Source organism: Nyctereutes procyonoides, unplaced genomic scaffold, assembly GCF_905146905.1.
Source record: "Nyctereutes procyonoides isolate TBG_1078 unplaced genomic scaffold, NYPRO_anot_genome, whole genome shotgun sequence".
Lineage (NCBI taxonomy): Eukaryota > Metazoa > Chordata > Mammalia > Carnivora > Canidae > Nyctereutes > Nyctereutes procyonoides.
The window spans coordinates 39,724,045-39,739,056 of record NW_026575139.1 but is presented as its reverse complement, the minus strand read 5'-3'; the positions used below and the strand labels follow the sequence as shown (position 1 = coordinate 39,739,056).

Genomic DNA, 15,012 nt, shown 5'->3' with positions numbered 1-15,012 from the left:
AGTTTGGTGAAGATTAACTCAGCACTTCTGAAACCAGAGCTGCTTATATTGCTCTCTCTTTTGGCAGACATTTTCCTTTGTCTCACCATTTAAGTTTAGACTCAAAAACTATTTATACCAGGAGGGAATAAAGTCTGTGAGGAGAAGGGGCATAATGTGTTTCCCAGTTTGTAATAGTAACTTCAGCCAGGTTCGGTCTTAGAGACAGATGTCATATTCCCATTTCAACTTCACAGCTCGCATAAATGGAGAGCATACATTTGGGTAGTCAGTGGTCATTTTCCATGTCCCTAGCATCATGATTCCCTGGGTTCTGCAGCAAGTCTAGATATAGAGATCTGAGCCTGTAAGTTTGTTCTTGTTTTAAGCACATTTAGCTCTATAGAAGATAAGTGTTTGTTACACATCTTCCCTAGCCTGAGGGAATATTCTTCCCCTTTCTGTGTGGTCCAAGTGAGGGCAACCCCATGTGACCTAGGCATGGCCAATCAGAATACAGTATGTTAACTCCTGACCACAGTGATTGGTTCAGGGATCAAGAAAGATGGCTCAGAGCTCTTGGGCCTTTACTGCCAGAGAAGGAAAAAATTTTCTCTTCCTCTTTGGGAAGCTATCAGAGTAACAAAAGCCTATGATAATCATGCATCTTGTGGCCATTTTTACTGAACATTTGAGGCAGTCATTTGCTGCAAGAGAGAGCAGCCAACATCCAGGAGCTGAGAATTGACAGAAATCCCAGTACATAAGCTGACAAAATACTCTTTTCAAATTTAAGTTAGATGGATATGAACTTATCATTAAAATATGATTTTTAATTTAATTTTTCCAAAAAGGTGATTATCATACCTGAAGAAAATGGCATAAAGCAAAAGCCTCCTCTCCATATTGTCTCATCTGCCCATTCCCACCCCACAGGTTAATAATGGTCATTCTTAATTTTTGTATGTAACCTTACAGGTTTTCTTCATGCATGTACCAGCAACTATAAAAATACATCTATATTTTCTCTGTTTTACCACAGAAAGTATCATATTAGACATATTGTTCTCCAACTTGCTTTTTTTTTTTTTTACCTAACAATATATCTTTTCAATCTTTTTCCTAACAATAGATAGAAAACTTCATGCAGCTAGTTAATATTTCAGGATCCATTTTGATCAGAAGGACCTTGGAAAATCAGGTTGATTTTAAGGAGTTGGGTCAACTCTATATGAGAAAATAATGTTCTATATATTCTTTGATGTTCTATATATTCTTTGCTTCATGGCAAAGAATATATAGAATTTCTAGGCTCCCTTCTTAGTAGATCCAAATCTTTATTCACATATTTACAAGCTTACTGTTCCCCAGAAATTAACACCAAAATTTAGGGTGCCATGAAAATTATGAATGAGTGACCCTAATAATAATAATCTCAAAAAATTAACCCAGGAAAAAGAGAACTGTGGCATAGGTTGGAAATCTACAATTCAGTTTGGTTCACAAATGTTTTCTTCACACAGTGTTTAGTTTTAACTACTTGGTAATATTTAAAAACTTTATATTGGGCTATTTCATATTAACATTTTAGTATTTATAATATATCATTTCAATATTTCATATTAAATACAGATTTCTGGTTTCCCTGGACAACTTGATTTTTTTTTTTATTTATGATAGTCACAGAGAGAGAGAGAGGCAGAGACACAGGCAGAGGGAGAAGCAGGCTCCATGCACCGGGAGCCCGATGTGGGATTTGATCCCGGGTCTCCAGGATCGCGCCCTGGGCCAAAAGCAGGCGCCAAACCGCTGCGCCACCCAGGGATCCCCCCTGGACAACTTGAACTGCTCATTTCCACAAGGCAACAACAGACTAAAGTTCTGTCCCAAGTTCTAGGTAGGTGCCCAATAAACACATGTAGGATTTGCATTTAAAGGTAGCAGGTTAAACATACACATTTCCTCTGACACCCTTACCAAAACTCACAGAAAGTATTATATTAGGATGGTTTTCTTTTTTTTTTTAATTTTTTTTTATTTATTTATGATAGTCACACAGAGAGAAAGAGAGAGAGAGAGAGAGAGAGAGAGAGGCAGAGACACAGGCAGAGAGAGAAGCAGGCTCCATGCACCGGGAGCCCGACGTGGGATTCGATCTGGGGTCTCCAGGATCGCGCCCAGGGATCCCTATAAGGATGGTTTTGAGGAGAGTTGTTTTTTTTTTTTTTTTTCAAAAGCTATAAAGACTCAAAGACAATAGGAAAGAAGATGATAGCAACAGTATGTTAGAGGCTGGAAAGCAAGACAACAGGCTTCTCACCTAGTAAACCCAGAGAAAGTTGAGTCTTAAGACAACGGTGGAAAAGCAAAAAAACAAACAAACAAACAAACAAACAAAAAAAAACCCAGCATGGTTTGCACATTAAATTTCTAAAGCCTCAGGAATTAATGGCCCCAGATCCTTAGGAAGATGTATATGAAGATGAACTCTGAACGAGAAGAGTGGTAGAAGGATGTAACTAGATCCCATCCCTTCTTCTACTGGCAGAGAACCACTTCCTGATTCCTACAGAGGGAGGAGAAAAAAGGTCTTTGGACTTTGCAGGAGGGTTGGCCAGAAGCAGTTAATAATGTTAGCCTGATACTGAAAATAGAAGAATGAAGTGAAATACGTATACATACTAAATGTCAAAACTACTGCCAGCATGCCTCTCAACTTGGCTTGCAGAAAGCAGACCACTTTATAAATTCAGGGAGGATTAATAAAAGTTCTTCTTTGGAAATCTGACCCCACCAATAAAAATGACCTGATGTGGGCTGGGAGTTCTCATAAACAGAACATCCTGATCACTCTCTAGTGAGACCCATAGCCATCAAGCCTCTCAGGCTAACCAGAGAACCTTCATTGAGCTTTTAAGTGATCAATTCTTAATTATTATCAAGCAGCTAAGGATTCTTAGATATCTAAAGGAAGTTTCCATCATAAAAGATAAAGTCCAAAATGAACCAAAGGAAAAAAAACAAGTTGCAATTTGGAGGAAACAAAGACTATAGAGGGAGATGAGATGAAAACTTTTTTAAAAAGCTATTATTAAAATCTTCAGAGAAATAAAAGATGAGGGATCCCTAGGTGGTGCAGCGGTTTGGCGCCTGCCTTTGGCCCAGGGCGCGATCCTGGAGACCCGGGATCGAATCCCACGTCAGGCTCCCGGTGCATGGAGCCTGCTTCTCCCTCTGCCTGTGTCTCTGCCTCTCTCTCTCTGTATGACTATCGTAAATTAAAAAAAAAAAAAAAGAAAAGAAAAGAAATAAAAGATGATATTGCATCCATAAAACAGGAGATTCTATTAAAAGAAACATTCAGGAAAATGTAAAAGAAAAAAAGTTCTTGAAAATTAAATGTATGATAACAGAAATGAGAAATTCAATAAATTGATTAGAAGAGAAATTGAGAAACTCTCCCAGAAATCAGATTAAAATACAAGTAGAAAATACAAGAGTAGGCTTAAGAAAATTAGAGGCATACAAGGAGATATAATACCTGAATAATAGGGTGACAGGGACGATGAAGAGGTAGAAATCACCAACAAAAATGTTCATAAAAATTTTCCAAAAATAAATGAAGAACATGAATTTCCACATTGAAAATGTCCAATAAATTAATAAAAAATAGACTTTATACTAGGCTCCTAAATATGAGATTTCAAAACTTAGAGGACAATGAGAAGATTCACAGTGTTTCTAGAGAAAGAAAACATTACATATAAACAATCAAGATTGAGAAGCAAATAAGACTCCTCTAGAGATCACAAGAAGTTAGAAGAAAATGGAATATTTCCTACAAAATTATAAGGGAATATAATTTCCATTCTAGCATTCTCAGCTCAAAATATCACTTAAAGGAGACATATTCAGAGATTCAAGTTCCTCAAAATCTGTTTCCTGTGTATCCTTTTTCATGTAACTACTGGAGGAGATCCTCCACCCAAAGAAAGGTAGGGTAGACAATTTTAAAAACTTGGGAGTCCAGTAGAGTGGGAATTCTAAACATTCAAGAGGCAAATAGATTCTTGGGATAAAAGCTATCAAATGCTCCTGTAGGTTATGTCAGAATCACAATTCTAACCTGTATTTCACCCAGTCAGACACATCTACTGTGTCAACCATTAGCTTAATACAAAACGTAAGCCTTCTTCAAATCCAATTTGCATTATGATCACTAATATCCAGAAGGGTGAAACATTGGGGGTGTGGAATGGGAGCATTTTTTTCACATATTTTCTTTAAAAAAAAGTCAGTTTTGCTATATGATAATTTAAAATATTTATGCTGTTGAAAGGAAGGATTAGTCCTTGTGTCACATTTTCCTGTTTCCCCATTCTCAACTTCCTCCAAACCTATCAAGACCTATGTAACAGAAGTAAGATCTTAAATACCTTTTGTTTGTTTTTAATTATCAACATCAGTACTTTACTATAAAGTAAACTCCATAGTTTGTTCTTTCATTAATTTTTCCCTGTTCCTGGGTCATGCTCTAGGATATCATATTACATACATGTCTCTTTAGCCTCATCTGGTCTGTGACAGTTTTCAGACTTTTCTTGTTTTTGATGACTTTGGCCAATTTAAGAGTGTTGATAAAGTATTTTGTAGAATGTCCCTAAGTGTGGGTTTGTCTGATGTTTATTATCATGGTTAAACTAGGGATTATGGGTATTTGGGAGGAAGACCGGGGAGATGAAATGTCATTTTTGTCACATCATATCTGGAGTACATATTGTCAATGACATCACTGATGATGTTAACTACGATGCCCTGGCCCAGATAGCATTTGCCACATTTATCCATGTAAAGTTACTTATTTCTCCTTTCCACACTCTATTCTTCAGAAGCAGATCACTAAGCTTAGCCCACACACAGGGGTGAGGAATTAAGATGGGTGGGGAGTATCTATATAAAGCATTTGGAATTATTCCCTTCTCCTTTTTTAATTTATTTGTTCAATTGTGTATTCATGGTTCTTTATTATTTTTGGATTATAAGCTATTACAACCTTATTTATTTTGTTGCTTAAATTTTCCAGGTTTGTCCATTGGTAGCTCTTCTCGATTGGCTCCTATTTCCCTTTGTTATGCCTCATTTCCTGTTTGTGTTTTCAGTACTTCCCTAGTTTCTGGCATTACAGGATGCCCTGAGTTCATCTTGAATATTTTTCTCCCTCAGCCCTATAATCAGCCATTTCCCCAAGGAGCCTGGTTCTTTTTATTAGAGAATATCATATACCCCTAATTTAATGCTGTGATTCTTTTTTCTTTTTCTTTTAGGACTCCACCCCTCTGTCAATTTAAGAGCTATTGGAAATATCAGGAAAGAGATTTCGGTAAGTTTCCTCGGGACTAATGTAGACTTTATTTTAACACCTTACTCTCTAGCTTCTTACAAGACAGAGTGTATTAGTTGCCCCTTATCCTTGAAGAACAACAGTATTAGAAATTGGAATTTTCAGTCTTAACCTTATATCCTTAGAAATATTATTTGACTCACATTTTACAATCCATCTGAAGAATGCTAAACAGGTATTCCAAGAATTAAATTCAATGATATTAAGTATTTTAAGAGCAGAAACCCCATATATACATAGGATAGTTAACTTCTTAGTATTTTGCATTTTTATTAGGAATATCTAACAGAAAAAAAAAAGGAATATCTAACAGATTTTATAAATCCCATACTCTTGACTCATTGTGTGTGCATAGCTGTGTCATTTTTCTTTACTTGAAAAAAAGATGTTTTCACTCTACACATAAAAAGAATAACCAACACTAGAATTAAAAAATTACTTTAAAAAGAGTTAATCTGAAATCTATACTATATAAATGTGAATTCAAAGTTAATTGTATTCTTTTTCCAAAAAGCTACATTTGCACTTACAGATACAAGGCTCAACTCAACTGTCTGTGTCAAATGACTTAATCTGGTTATTAGACTTATGGAGAGATTTAAGCATTTTAGTGAAAGGGGACAAATACAATATTCTTTTGTTTAAATTAAGTTTTGCAATTCAGAGGATTTGTTCATTTGGGCCTTCAAGTTCTGTCTTTCAACATGAGAGTCTTGAAGGTAGAATCTTTGCTTGACAGGCTTTTGCCTTTGACTCTAACTTCTACTTTGAAACTAACCAAAAAGAAACTAAGTGTATCAGAAGCATACCTAATCTCCTAGAAGTCAGCATTGCATCCAGTGTATTAAAATTAAAACCTTCCTTTTTTTTCCCTCCTCCTTAAATATGCATCTAGTAATAAAAGGCCAGTCAGCTGGGTTAGGATAAAACAGGCAATGTTTTTCCTTCAGTAGTTCATTTGGAAAAGTCGCTTTGCTAATTGAGAAAAATTTAATGAATTTTACTTGTATTAAAATAAAGGTGATTGGCAACAATGTACTCATTTGAGAAAGTCATTACATTTATGTATTGTGTTTTCATGTAAATACTTTTGCCAAATGTATTAGCAAGGAATATAATATTATGGTTCATGGTTCTTGTAGTATCTGAAAAGAATAATTGTATAACTAATCAATGAAAACAAAGTAAATGTTCCTCTTGGGTTTGTACAATAAAAATGGAATTAAAATTACTCAGGCTCAAAAATGCAAATATAATGCATCTCACCAGCAGAAAAATAAAATTCTAAAGGCAGAACCTGTATAGTAAGACCAGTATTTCATTTCCTCTCAAAAGTCTTCATTTGATTCCCAAACTGATCACTTCAAAATTCACTTCCATGCATTTTTATAAAGTGATCAAATATTTCACTGTTTTTAAAACAAAATTATCATTGATTCTACTGAACAGGCTCACTGATATTCAGAACATATTCTGGGGAAATTAATGCTAATCAGTACAGCAGCAGCCACCAAAATAGCACTGTAACGTATTAGACAGTAACATAAGATTAAATTCACATTAAACTCAAGAGCAAATAACCCATATTAATTTAAACAGATTTAATCCTGGGAAAGGGCAAAGGTTAGAAATGATCTGAAAGATAACCAAATTGTATTGAGAACAATAGGCCTTATATTAGACAACGGCACCCCCTACTGGAAGCTTGAGGCTGCCTGGACAGTTATTCTTGGAGGCTGCTGGGAAGGACCGGCCCAGGGAAAGGAATCTGTGAGGATGCTCAGACCTCCACCTAGCAGGTGGGGCTGCCATGGAATTCAGGGGCATCATCAGTCCAGAATTGTTTCTTCTCTATTGTGTAATCACGAACCTTAGGCATAGCACCTAGAATTTTTATTTCTCAACTACTAGTTAGCAAGACTTTGATTCTGAAGGTTTTATTAGTAAACATTTAGAGTGCCTTTTTTTTTTTAAAGAAAGGTCAAACTCTGATAAATGCTTGATATGAAAAAGAAATAGCTGTTCATGCAATGATTTTAATTAATCTGCCTTGGAATTTACCCACAGTGCTCAAAATTATTCCTTAGTAGAGAGTCCTTAGTAGAGAGTGTTTCTTAGGGTGCTTTGACCTAATATTCCAACAAGCAGGCATGGTGGATATATTTAATAGATCTGTATATGAGTACATATGTACATACACACAGCATATATATACACACTGTGGGCAATCTGGCTCAAAGTGAACCCTAGAGAAGCCTCAGTAGGATGGTAAGCCTCCACCATCAGCTTTCCCCTAAGTTTGGGTTTATGGCTTTTTTTCTAAGGTTATTCTTTGGATGAGTAAACATCTGTAATGATCACAAGAAATATGAAAACTCCTGAGAAATAATAAAAACAATCATTTGATAGACTAGCCATCTATAAGACATCCTCTTTTTAAAAATAATATATAATTCCCAACAGTCTTTTGAATTTAACAATTCTAATAAATCAAATATTTAAACTGGGGATTTTGTTGTATAACTAAAAGACACCTCAGTCAAGCTGACTTGCTAAACATATTTAAATGCCATAAGCAGTAAGTACAGTAATCAGAGAAATAAACTGAAGACAAATCAAGAGAGATCATTTAAACAGAAATGGCCAGATACATAGAATGACTAGGGGAGAAAAGGAAATAGAAGTAGGCACTAAAACCAGGTTTGGCTTGAAAAGAAGCCTGAACTGTTATGAAAAATGATCGTGGAAACAGCTCTCAGCTTTCCATTTTATTTTCTGAACACCTACCTCACCACCTCCAGCACCAAATGCTTTAGTGTCGTGACTAAATTTTGAATGATTTTTATAAAAACCTACCAGGGAAGTGCATTATCCAACCAAATGGATCCTAGCTCAGAGACCATGTTCATGTTCCCAGCCAGATGAGAGGAGAAGGTGACTTTCCCTCTGCAGAATTTTTGAAGTGAATGGAGGAGGCCAGGGTCAGCTGAATTAGAAGGTGTTCTGTTTAACCCTCCTGCCTAAAATATGAAGTAAAATCATTTCAGAAAGGAGTTAAATATCTGTTGGGAGTTGTCTGCAGGTTGGGAGTGTTTATTTCCTAAGGCTAAAAGCATTCAACACATTCTTCAAAGAAACAAGATCAGAAGTATTTGAAATTACAGATGCCTGAGGGAAAGAGCTTAGTAGCAGGGGAAAAAATAAAGAGAGGACAGAGGAGGCCAGGATCCTAACCCAGCTTGGCTCTGCTGTGTGCCCTTGAGTGTCATATAATCTGTCTGTGCCTTAGTTTCTTTATCTGGAAAAAAGATGACCTCTATTTTCCAGCTTTGATAGCAAAATACATTTTCATGAGAATATAGTATTCAGAGAAGACTTGATCTAGCAGTGCTTCAGTGAACCATCATCGTTCAAGAAGAGAGTGGGTTCACAAAGCCAAAGTACTAAAGTTAATGGGACATCTTCCCTGGATTCACCCATTTATTTATTTATTTATTCTTCAATAGGTGTTTATTCATGGTCTACTATGTGTCAGACTCCAAACCAGGGAATGGAATACAAACTTGAACAAGATCCAATCTCTTTCCTCAAAGAATTTGAAGTTTAGTAGGGAAAAAAGACAAATATATGTGTTTTCACAGTGTAGGGCTGTGAGTACTCTGCTAGCATAAACCATGGTGCTGTGAGAGTGTGTCTGGAAGATCCCAACCAGGCAGGCACAGATGAAAACTCACCAAAGGATGCAAGGAGCAGCAACACCCAATTCCCACCTTAAACCACAAAAAGGAGTTAGCCATTAAAAAGAAAGACAGAAATAAAAAAGGTATTTTAAGCAAAGTGAGCAGCCTAGCACAGTAAGAGAACACAGTTCAGGCAACTGCAGGCTATTCAGTGTGGCTGGAGAGCAGGGAGGGTGTCCAGAGAAGGGGCTGCTGCAGTGGGAGCAGGAGCACACTCTAAAGTGCTGAAGGAAAAAGCTCATTCTCCCCAGGGTGAGGGTGAACATAGGAACAGAATGGAATAGATTGGAAGTTTTTAAGACTGGTGGCAAGAAGACCAGTTAAGAGCTTGTGATAAAGAATTGTACCAAGGCCGCAGCAGTGGAAATAGAAAAAAAAAAGAAATTTGCAAATATTTATAAAGTAGCATTAACAAGTTTTAGTGACTATTTGTGTTTGGGGGTAAGGGAGAGGGAGATGTTAAGGATGACTTCCAGATGAGAGAGGAGAAGGTACTAGTACTAGAGATAGAGTGTATGGACTGTTTAGGAAAGACAGTGACTTCTCTGAATGACAAGGCTCCATACACACTAGTATTTTACCTGATTCTGTGTTAGTGACCTCTGAGTTTCACTTTAGTAGTTGCTGTTTGACTCTAAGACAATGTACTAGTTTTGCAGATGAAAATACACCATCTTCCTAGCAGTTATATTTCTTGTTGCCAATTAGAGATTTTGTATTAATTTGGCTATCTCTGTTGTGAGTTTAGTTATGTGGGTTGGCATCTCCAAGTCTGACTGCATATGTGTACAAAATCTCAGCTTTGAGAACCATAGGAAAGTAAAGGCCACCTTGTGGGACCCTCTGGCAGAGGCTTGCTAACCCTCCAGCCATCCACTTGAACAGGACTCCTGCAGGGTACCTTCTATAATGGTTGAAGAGGAACCCCAATTAATAAGTCAACAGATAATATTAGACCACACTAAATTTATGTGTGGTTATTAATGGAAATAGGAATTCCTATCTATTGAATGGCTAAAATGTGTCAAGAGTTGCTCTAGGTACTTTATGGAGGGGCAAAAAAAAAAAAAGGTATGTAAAACATCTTCTTTGAAATCTTATATGTAACAGTGTGTACAAGCTTATTTGTAATCACACTGAATATTTGTCTTTCCAAAATTCAAATGTTGAAGCCCTAATCCACAAACAGTCTAATGGTTTTTGGAGGTGGGGCCTTTGGGAGGGATTAGGTCATGAGGATGGAGCTCTTAAGAAAAGGGCTCTCACCAGACACTGTATCTTGCCAACATTTTGATTGTCTACTTTCTAACCTCTGGCATGGTAAGAAATAGTAAATATTTGTTTAAGCCATCCTGTCTGTGGTAATTTGTTATAGCAGCCCAAGCTAAGACAGTGAAGAACTGGAATTAAATATTCAACAGGCAATAATAAAATGTGATCCCAATCGGCAAAAATATATAAGTGAAAACACTGAAGAGGTATGCATGGAAACATTAACAAATAAGATCAACTGTCTTTTTTTATAATCTTCTTTGGTTTTTTATGTATTTAAATTTTTTTCGATGGTGAACATCTATTTTATAATTTAGAAGTTTTCATTCACTATTAATTCCTAAGAAGAAACTTCAATATTATTGTATAAGTATACAGAATCTTCTTTAGATTTTATTGTTTCAAAAGAATGTAGGCATTCTTATATTGAATTTTTAGAGGAAATACAGTTAGACTGTCTCTTTGGTTTACTGAAGACTTAATTTGTCATTCTGCTTGCCCATATTTGGTCCTCCATTCAAAATAAAACCAATAGAGCAGCATCAACCCAATTTTGCCTCGTTACCATAGCAACAAAATAGTGACAAAAGCACATAGCCCCATCCCTCCCCCTCACATATGTGCTCTCTTATTGTTTCATTCTCATCTACTTTCATTCATGGCCATTGTCTTCCATCCTTTTTTTTTTTTTTCATCTTTTTTCACCTGTCTGTTCCTTCCTCCCCAAAAAGTTCATGTGTGGCAAAAAAAAATGAGTACATGCCACTAACCAATATGACCTAAATTCTGGGATGCCTGCGTGGCTCAGCTGTTGAGCGTCTGCCTTCAGCCCAGGGTGTGATCCTGGAGTCCCAGGATCGAGTTCCGTATCAGGCTCCCTGCATGGAGCCTGCTTCTCTCTCTGCCTATGGCTCTGCCTCTCTCTCTGTGTGTGTGTGTCTCTCATGAATAAATAAAATCTTTTTTAAAAATATGTCCTAAATTCTAAATGCCAATTTGTTTTCTCTGTCTTATACTCTTCAGGGATCCTCCTCATTCACCCTAAGTAAGGAACAGTTATATTTTTCCTGGGAAGCTTGTCTAATTCCAATTTCTGAATGCAAACAATTTTAATATTCAGAACTTTATTCAAATGAACTCTTAAGTAGACAGAGAGAATACATACTGAGGGAGCTGGGTCTGATTGGACTGTTCCTCTCACCTTCTCCCACCCTTCCCCACATACAAATACACAATAAATCCATTATTTATTTTGGGAGCTGTGAAGAGATGAAACTGTAATAAGAACCACCATAGATATTTCAATTACACCTAAAATCAGAGTTGTTGTATTCCATACAGGATGTTGTTGTATTCCATACAGAAGGTGTGCAGGTGATCTTGCCTACCATATCCACTCTAGGCCTCTTATGAGCTCTGACTTCTTACAGATGTCCTCTGTCTTTCTGGAAGCCATGTCCGTTGGGAGAGGATAATCCCAGGCCCAAATCTAGATGGTGAGTCTTGATTGATACAAACTAATTATGATGGTACCATTCCTTTGCCAAAAATGGCCTAGGCATGGGCATGCAATGCTTATCTGGCCAATAAAACATAGGGGAAGTCTGCTGGTGGCTTCTAAGAGAGGTGGCTGAGAGGTACAAGAATGTGGCAGTGACTGGTTCTTGTTGCTCACTATATATGCTTCACTTAGTCCATAGTGGTAAAAAGTTTAGCTAGGCACATGGACATGCAGATTAAAGAATACATTTCTGACCCTCATTTGCAGCCCATTGTGGCCTGATAAGTTCTGACCAATAAGATAAAAGCAGAAGTGTGATGTGGCAACTCCTGAGAATCTTTCTTATTAGACAACTGACACGTGCCCTTTACCTACTCTTTCTTGTTTCCTTTATTCTGCTATGTGAAATGTGGATGTGATAGCTAGGGGTAAAATAACCACTTGAGACCATGAATGACCTTGGGAATGGACACCATGTATGGAAGAACAATAAAAGAAGCCACACCTAAACCACCATCATTCTGGGTTTTTTGTCACTTACAGTCAAGTCAAAGGCAGGGAGCCTGATGCGGAACTTGATACAAGGACCCCGGGATCACGACCTGAACCAAAGGCAGATGCTCAACCACTGAGCCACCCAGGTGCCCAAAACTGTGCTGCTTAAAACAGGAGATTTCCTCTTCCATTTTGAATAAGACAAACAGCTATGTACTAACACTCAGAAGTACTCCTTGAATCACTTATTTGAAACCATAAATTTCACAGCAAAGATTTGCATTTTTGGTACACTCCTCATCTGGCCAATTTGGCTTCACAACCAACAAGAAAATTCAATCCATTGTTTTCTTCTGTCTCCTTGAGGAGGACAAGGAGACAGAAGACTTCTTCAAGTCTTCTTGAAAAATTAAGGAGGACTTGATTTTTTCAACACAGGAGGTGGGAGCAAGGCCCAGAGCGGGCCTGGCTGACACTGGCCATCCCTGGGCTGTTTACTCCCATCTGCTGAACTAAAGGATTCCTGAGACTAGATGCCAGGCCCCAGCTAATCACCATGGCTTCACTCTCACTGCCAATGGACAAAGAATAATACAAGGAGGAATCAAAGCAGAGAAAATAACGCTGGATGGGGGAAAAAGCAGGTTGATATCATCTTTACAGCAAAGTGCTCATCAATCCTGAAGAGGGGCTTTAAACCCAGTGAGAAGGCAAGGCTGCCCTTGGGATGCTCCTCTTCTTCCTAGTGGAGTACATTTTCTGATAATTATAGCTCACAAGAGTTGCTCCTTTTCAAGTGGCAGCCTTAGGGCAGCACGGGTGGCTCAGTGGTTTAGTGCCACCTTCAGCCCACGGCCCGATACTGGAGACTGGGGATTGAGACCCGCATCGGACTCCCTGTATGGAGACTGCTTCTCCCTCTGCCTGTGTCTCTGCCTCCCTATCTGTGTCTCTAATGAATAAGTAAATAAAATCTTCAAGTGACAGCCTTAGATGCTTTTCTTTAATCAATTACAAGTAATGCTTATTTTAAGGTAACACTAAGACTGAGGATAAAATTTAAATATTTTCTATGTTTTAAAGTGTATACATGAAAAAAATAAAAATAAAAAAATTAAGTGTATACATGATTGGTTTTCCTAAGTGTGTATTTGTTGTCTTCAAAATAGTCCTATCACTAAGGGAATTCAGACGATTCTGATGTTTAAATAATTCATGCTTCATTCACATTTTATAGCTCGTAAAGCATTTATCTGTCAAAAGTCCAAACCATTTTTTGTAGATACCAAGTATAATTTTGAAAAATGTAATTGTTTCAGAATTTAACTGTCCAAATAATTCTTAAACTGGATATTCATAATATAGCAATGTGTATGCAGATATTCAAACTGTTTATAAACTTCAAACACAGCAAACTGAAGATTATCAAAGTTTAAAAACATTATATTTGGTCCTAGTTTTGTAGAACAGAGACTAGATAACATTCACAAATGAATAAAAATAAAGGAGAATTTCAGGCATGAATAAAAATGGGGAAAAGCTGGAAGTTGTCACAAACCTTTACCAATGCATTCATGCTGACAGCAGCATAACAAAGTGACAGAAACGTTTGTTGTGATCAGAATATTGCGAATCAATGAAAAGCCAGGTAGGTACGTAGAGAGAACTTAGCTGCACTGCACCAAGAAGACAGAGCCTGTGGTCCTGTGGGGAGAGGCAGCACTCAGGGCAGAAGGGCAGGGAGCCCAAGGGAGTCTGCTCTCTGGAACACCAGGTTGTCACCTAGAGAAACATCCATCTCCCTTATTACCCCACCGTGCTTTTCTGCCACACATCAAACACCAGATGGACAACCAGCTGTCAGAAAACACTGTCTGCTTGCCTCCTAAATGGGAGTATAGTGTGTGGAAGGGACCATTTTAGAGTCTTGTACTTTCATGTGAGAAGAGCTTGTAAGGCAGCAGGAGCTCGGGGTAGGGGTTACGTGTTGCAAAAATGTTCAGAAACATCAAACATTACACTCTCTGCAGAAAGGTAGACTCCAGCCTCAGCTGCTGATTCTTTTGGCTCAAGCTGAGTCAAGTAGTACACAAAGCATAGACAAAAGCCTGCAAACGACTGGCAGTCGCCATGGGGTACGGCAAACCAATGCTGGCTAAGTCCAGACATTTTTTCCTTCTCTGTAGAAGGAAACTGCACCTGCGTCCAATTGAAGTGTGGCCACATCTCCTCCTCTGGACCTCCGGAAAATTCTCCACATTGAGAAGGCAGGACTCTGGTCATTGAAGCCCTTTGTTTCTATATATGTTTGAATGCTTATTCAGATGGAGGTTTTTTTTTTAAGATTTTATTTATTCATGAGAGACACAGAAAGAGAGAAAGGCAGAGACACAGGCAGAGGGAGAAGCAGGCTCCATGCAGGAAGCCTGATGTGGGACTCAATCCCGGGTCTCCAGGATCAGGCCCTGGGCTGAAGGCAGGCGCTCAACCACTGAGTCACCCAGGTGTCCTTCAAATGGAGATTATACTGCTTGGGCTTCACCAGTTTTAAGCTTGAGCTTTTTAAAAATGAACTATAAAATGAGGCACTGTTAAAAATAATTTCTTCATTAATAACTGAAGCC

The 15,012-nt window shown here is 37.8% G+C and overlaps 1 protein-coding gene across 11 annotated transcripts in view; it reads left to right on the top strand.

Moving 5' to 3' along the window:
* Nucleotides 1–13,380, top strand: part of AP5M1 (adaptor related protein complex 5 subunit mu 1) — a 52,080-nt gene extending 38,700 nt beyond the window's left edge. For 7 of the 11 annotated variants that reach the window (XM_055304196.1, XM_055304195.1, XM_055304193.1 and 4 more), the window contains one exon: nt 5,304–13,380. In XM_055304196.1, coding sequence (XP_055160171.1) covers nt 5,304–5,305 — 2 coding nt within the window. In that variant the 3' untranslated portion in view covers nt 5,306–13,380. The remainder of the gene's footprint in view (nt 1–5,303) is intronic. The other 4 variants (XM_055304194.1, XM_055304187.1, XM_055304188.1 and 1 more) reach the window with 3 other exon arrangements.
* Nucleotides 13,381–15,012: the final 1,632 nt, after the last annotated feature.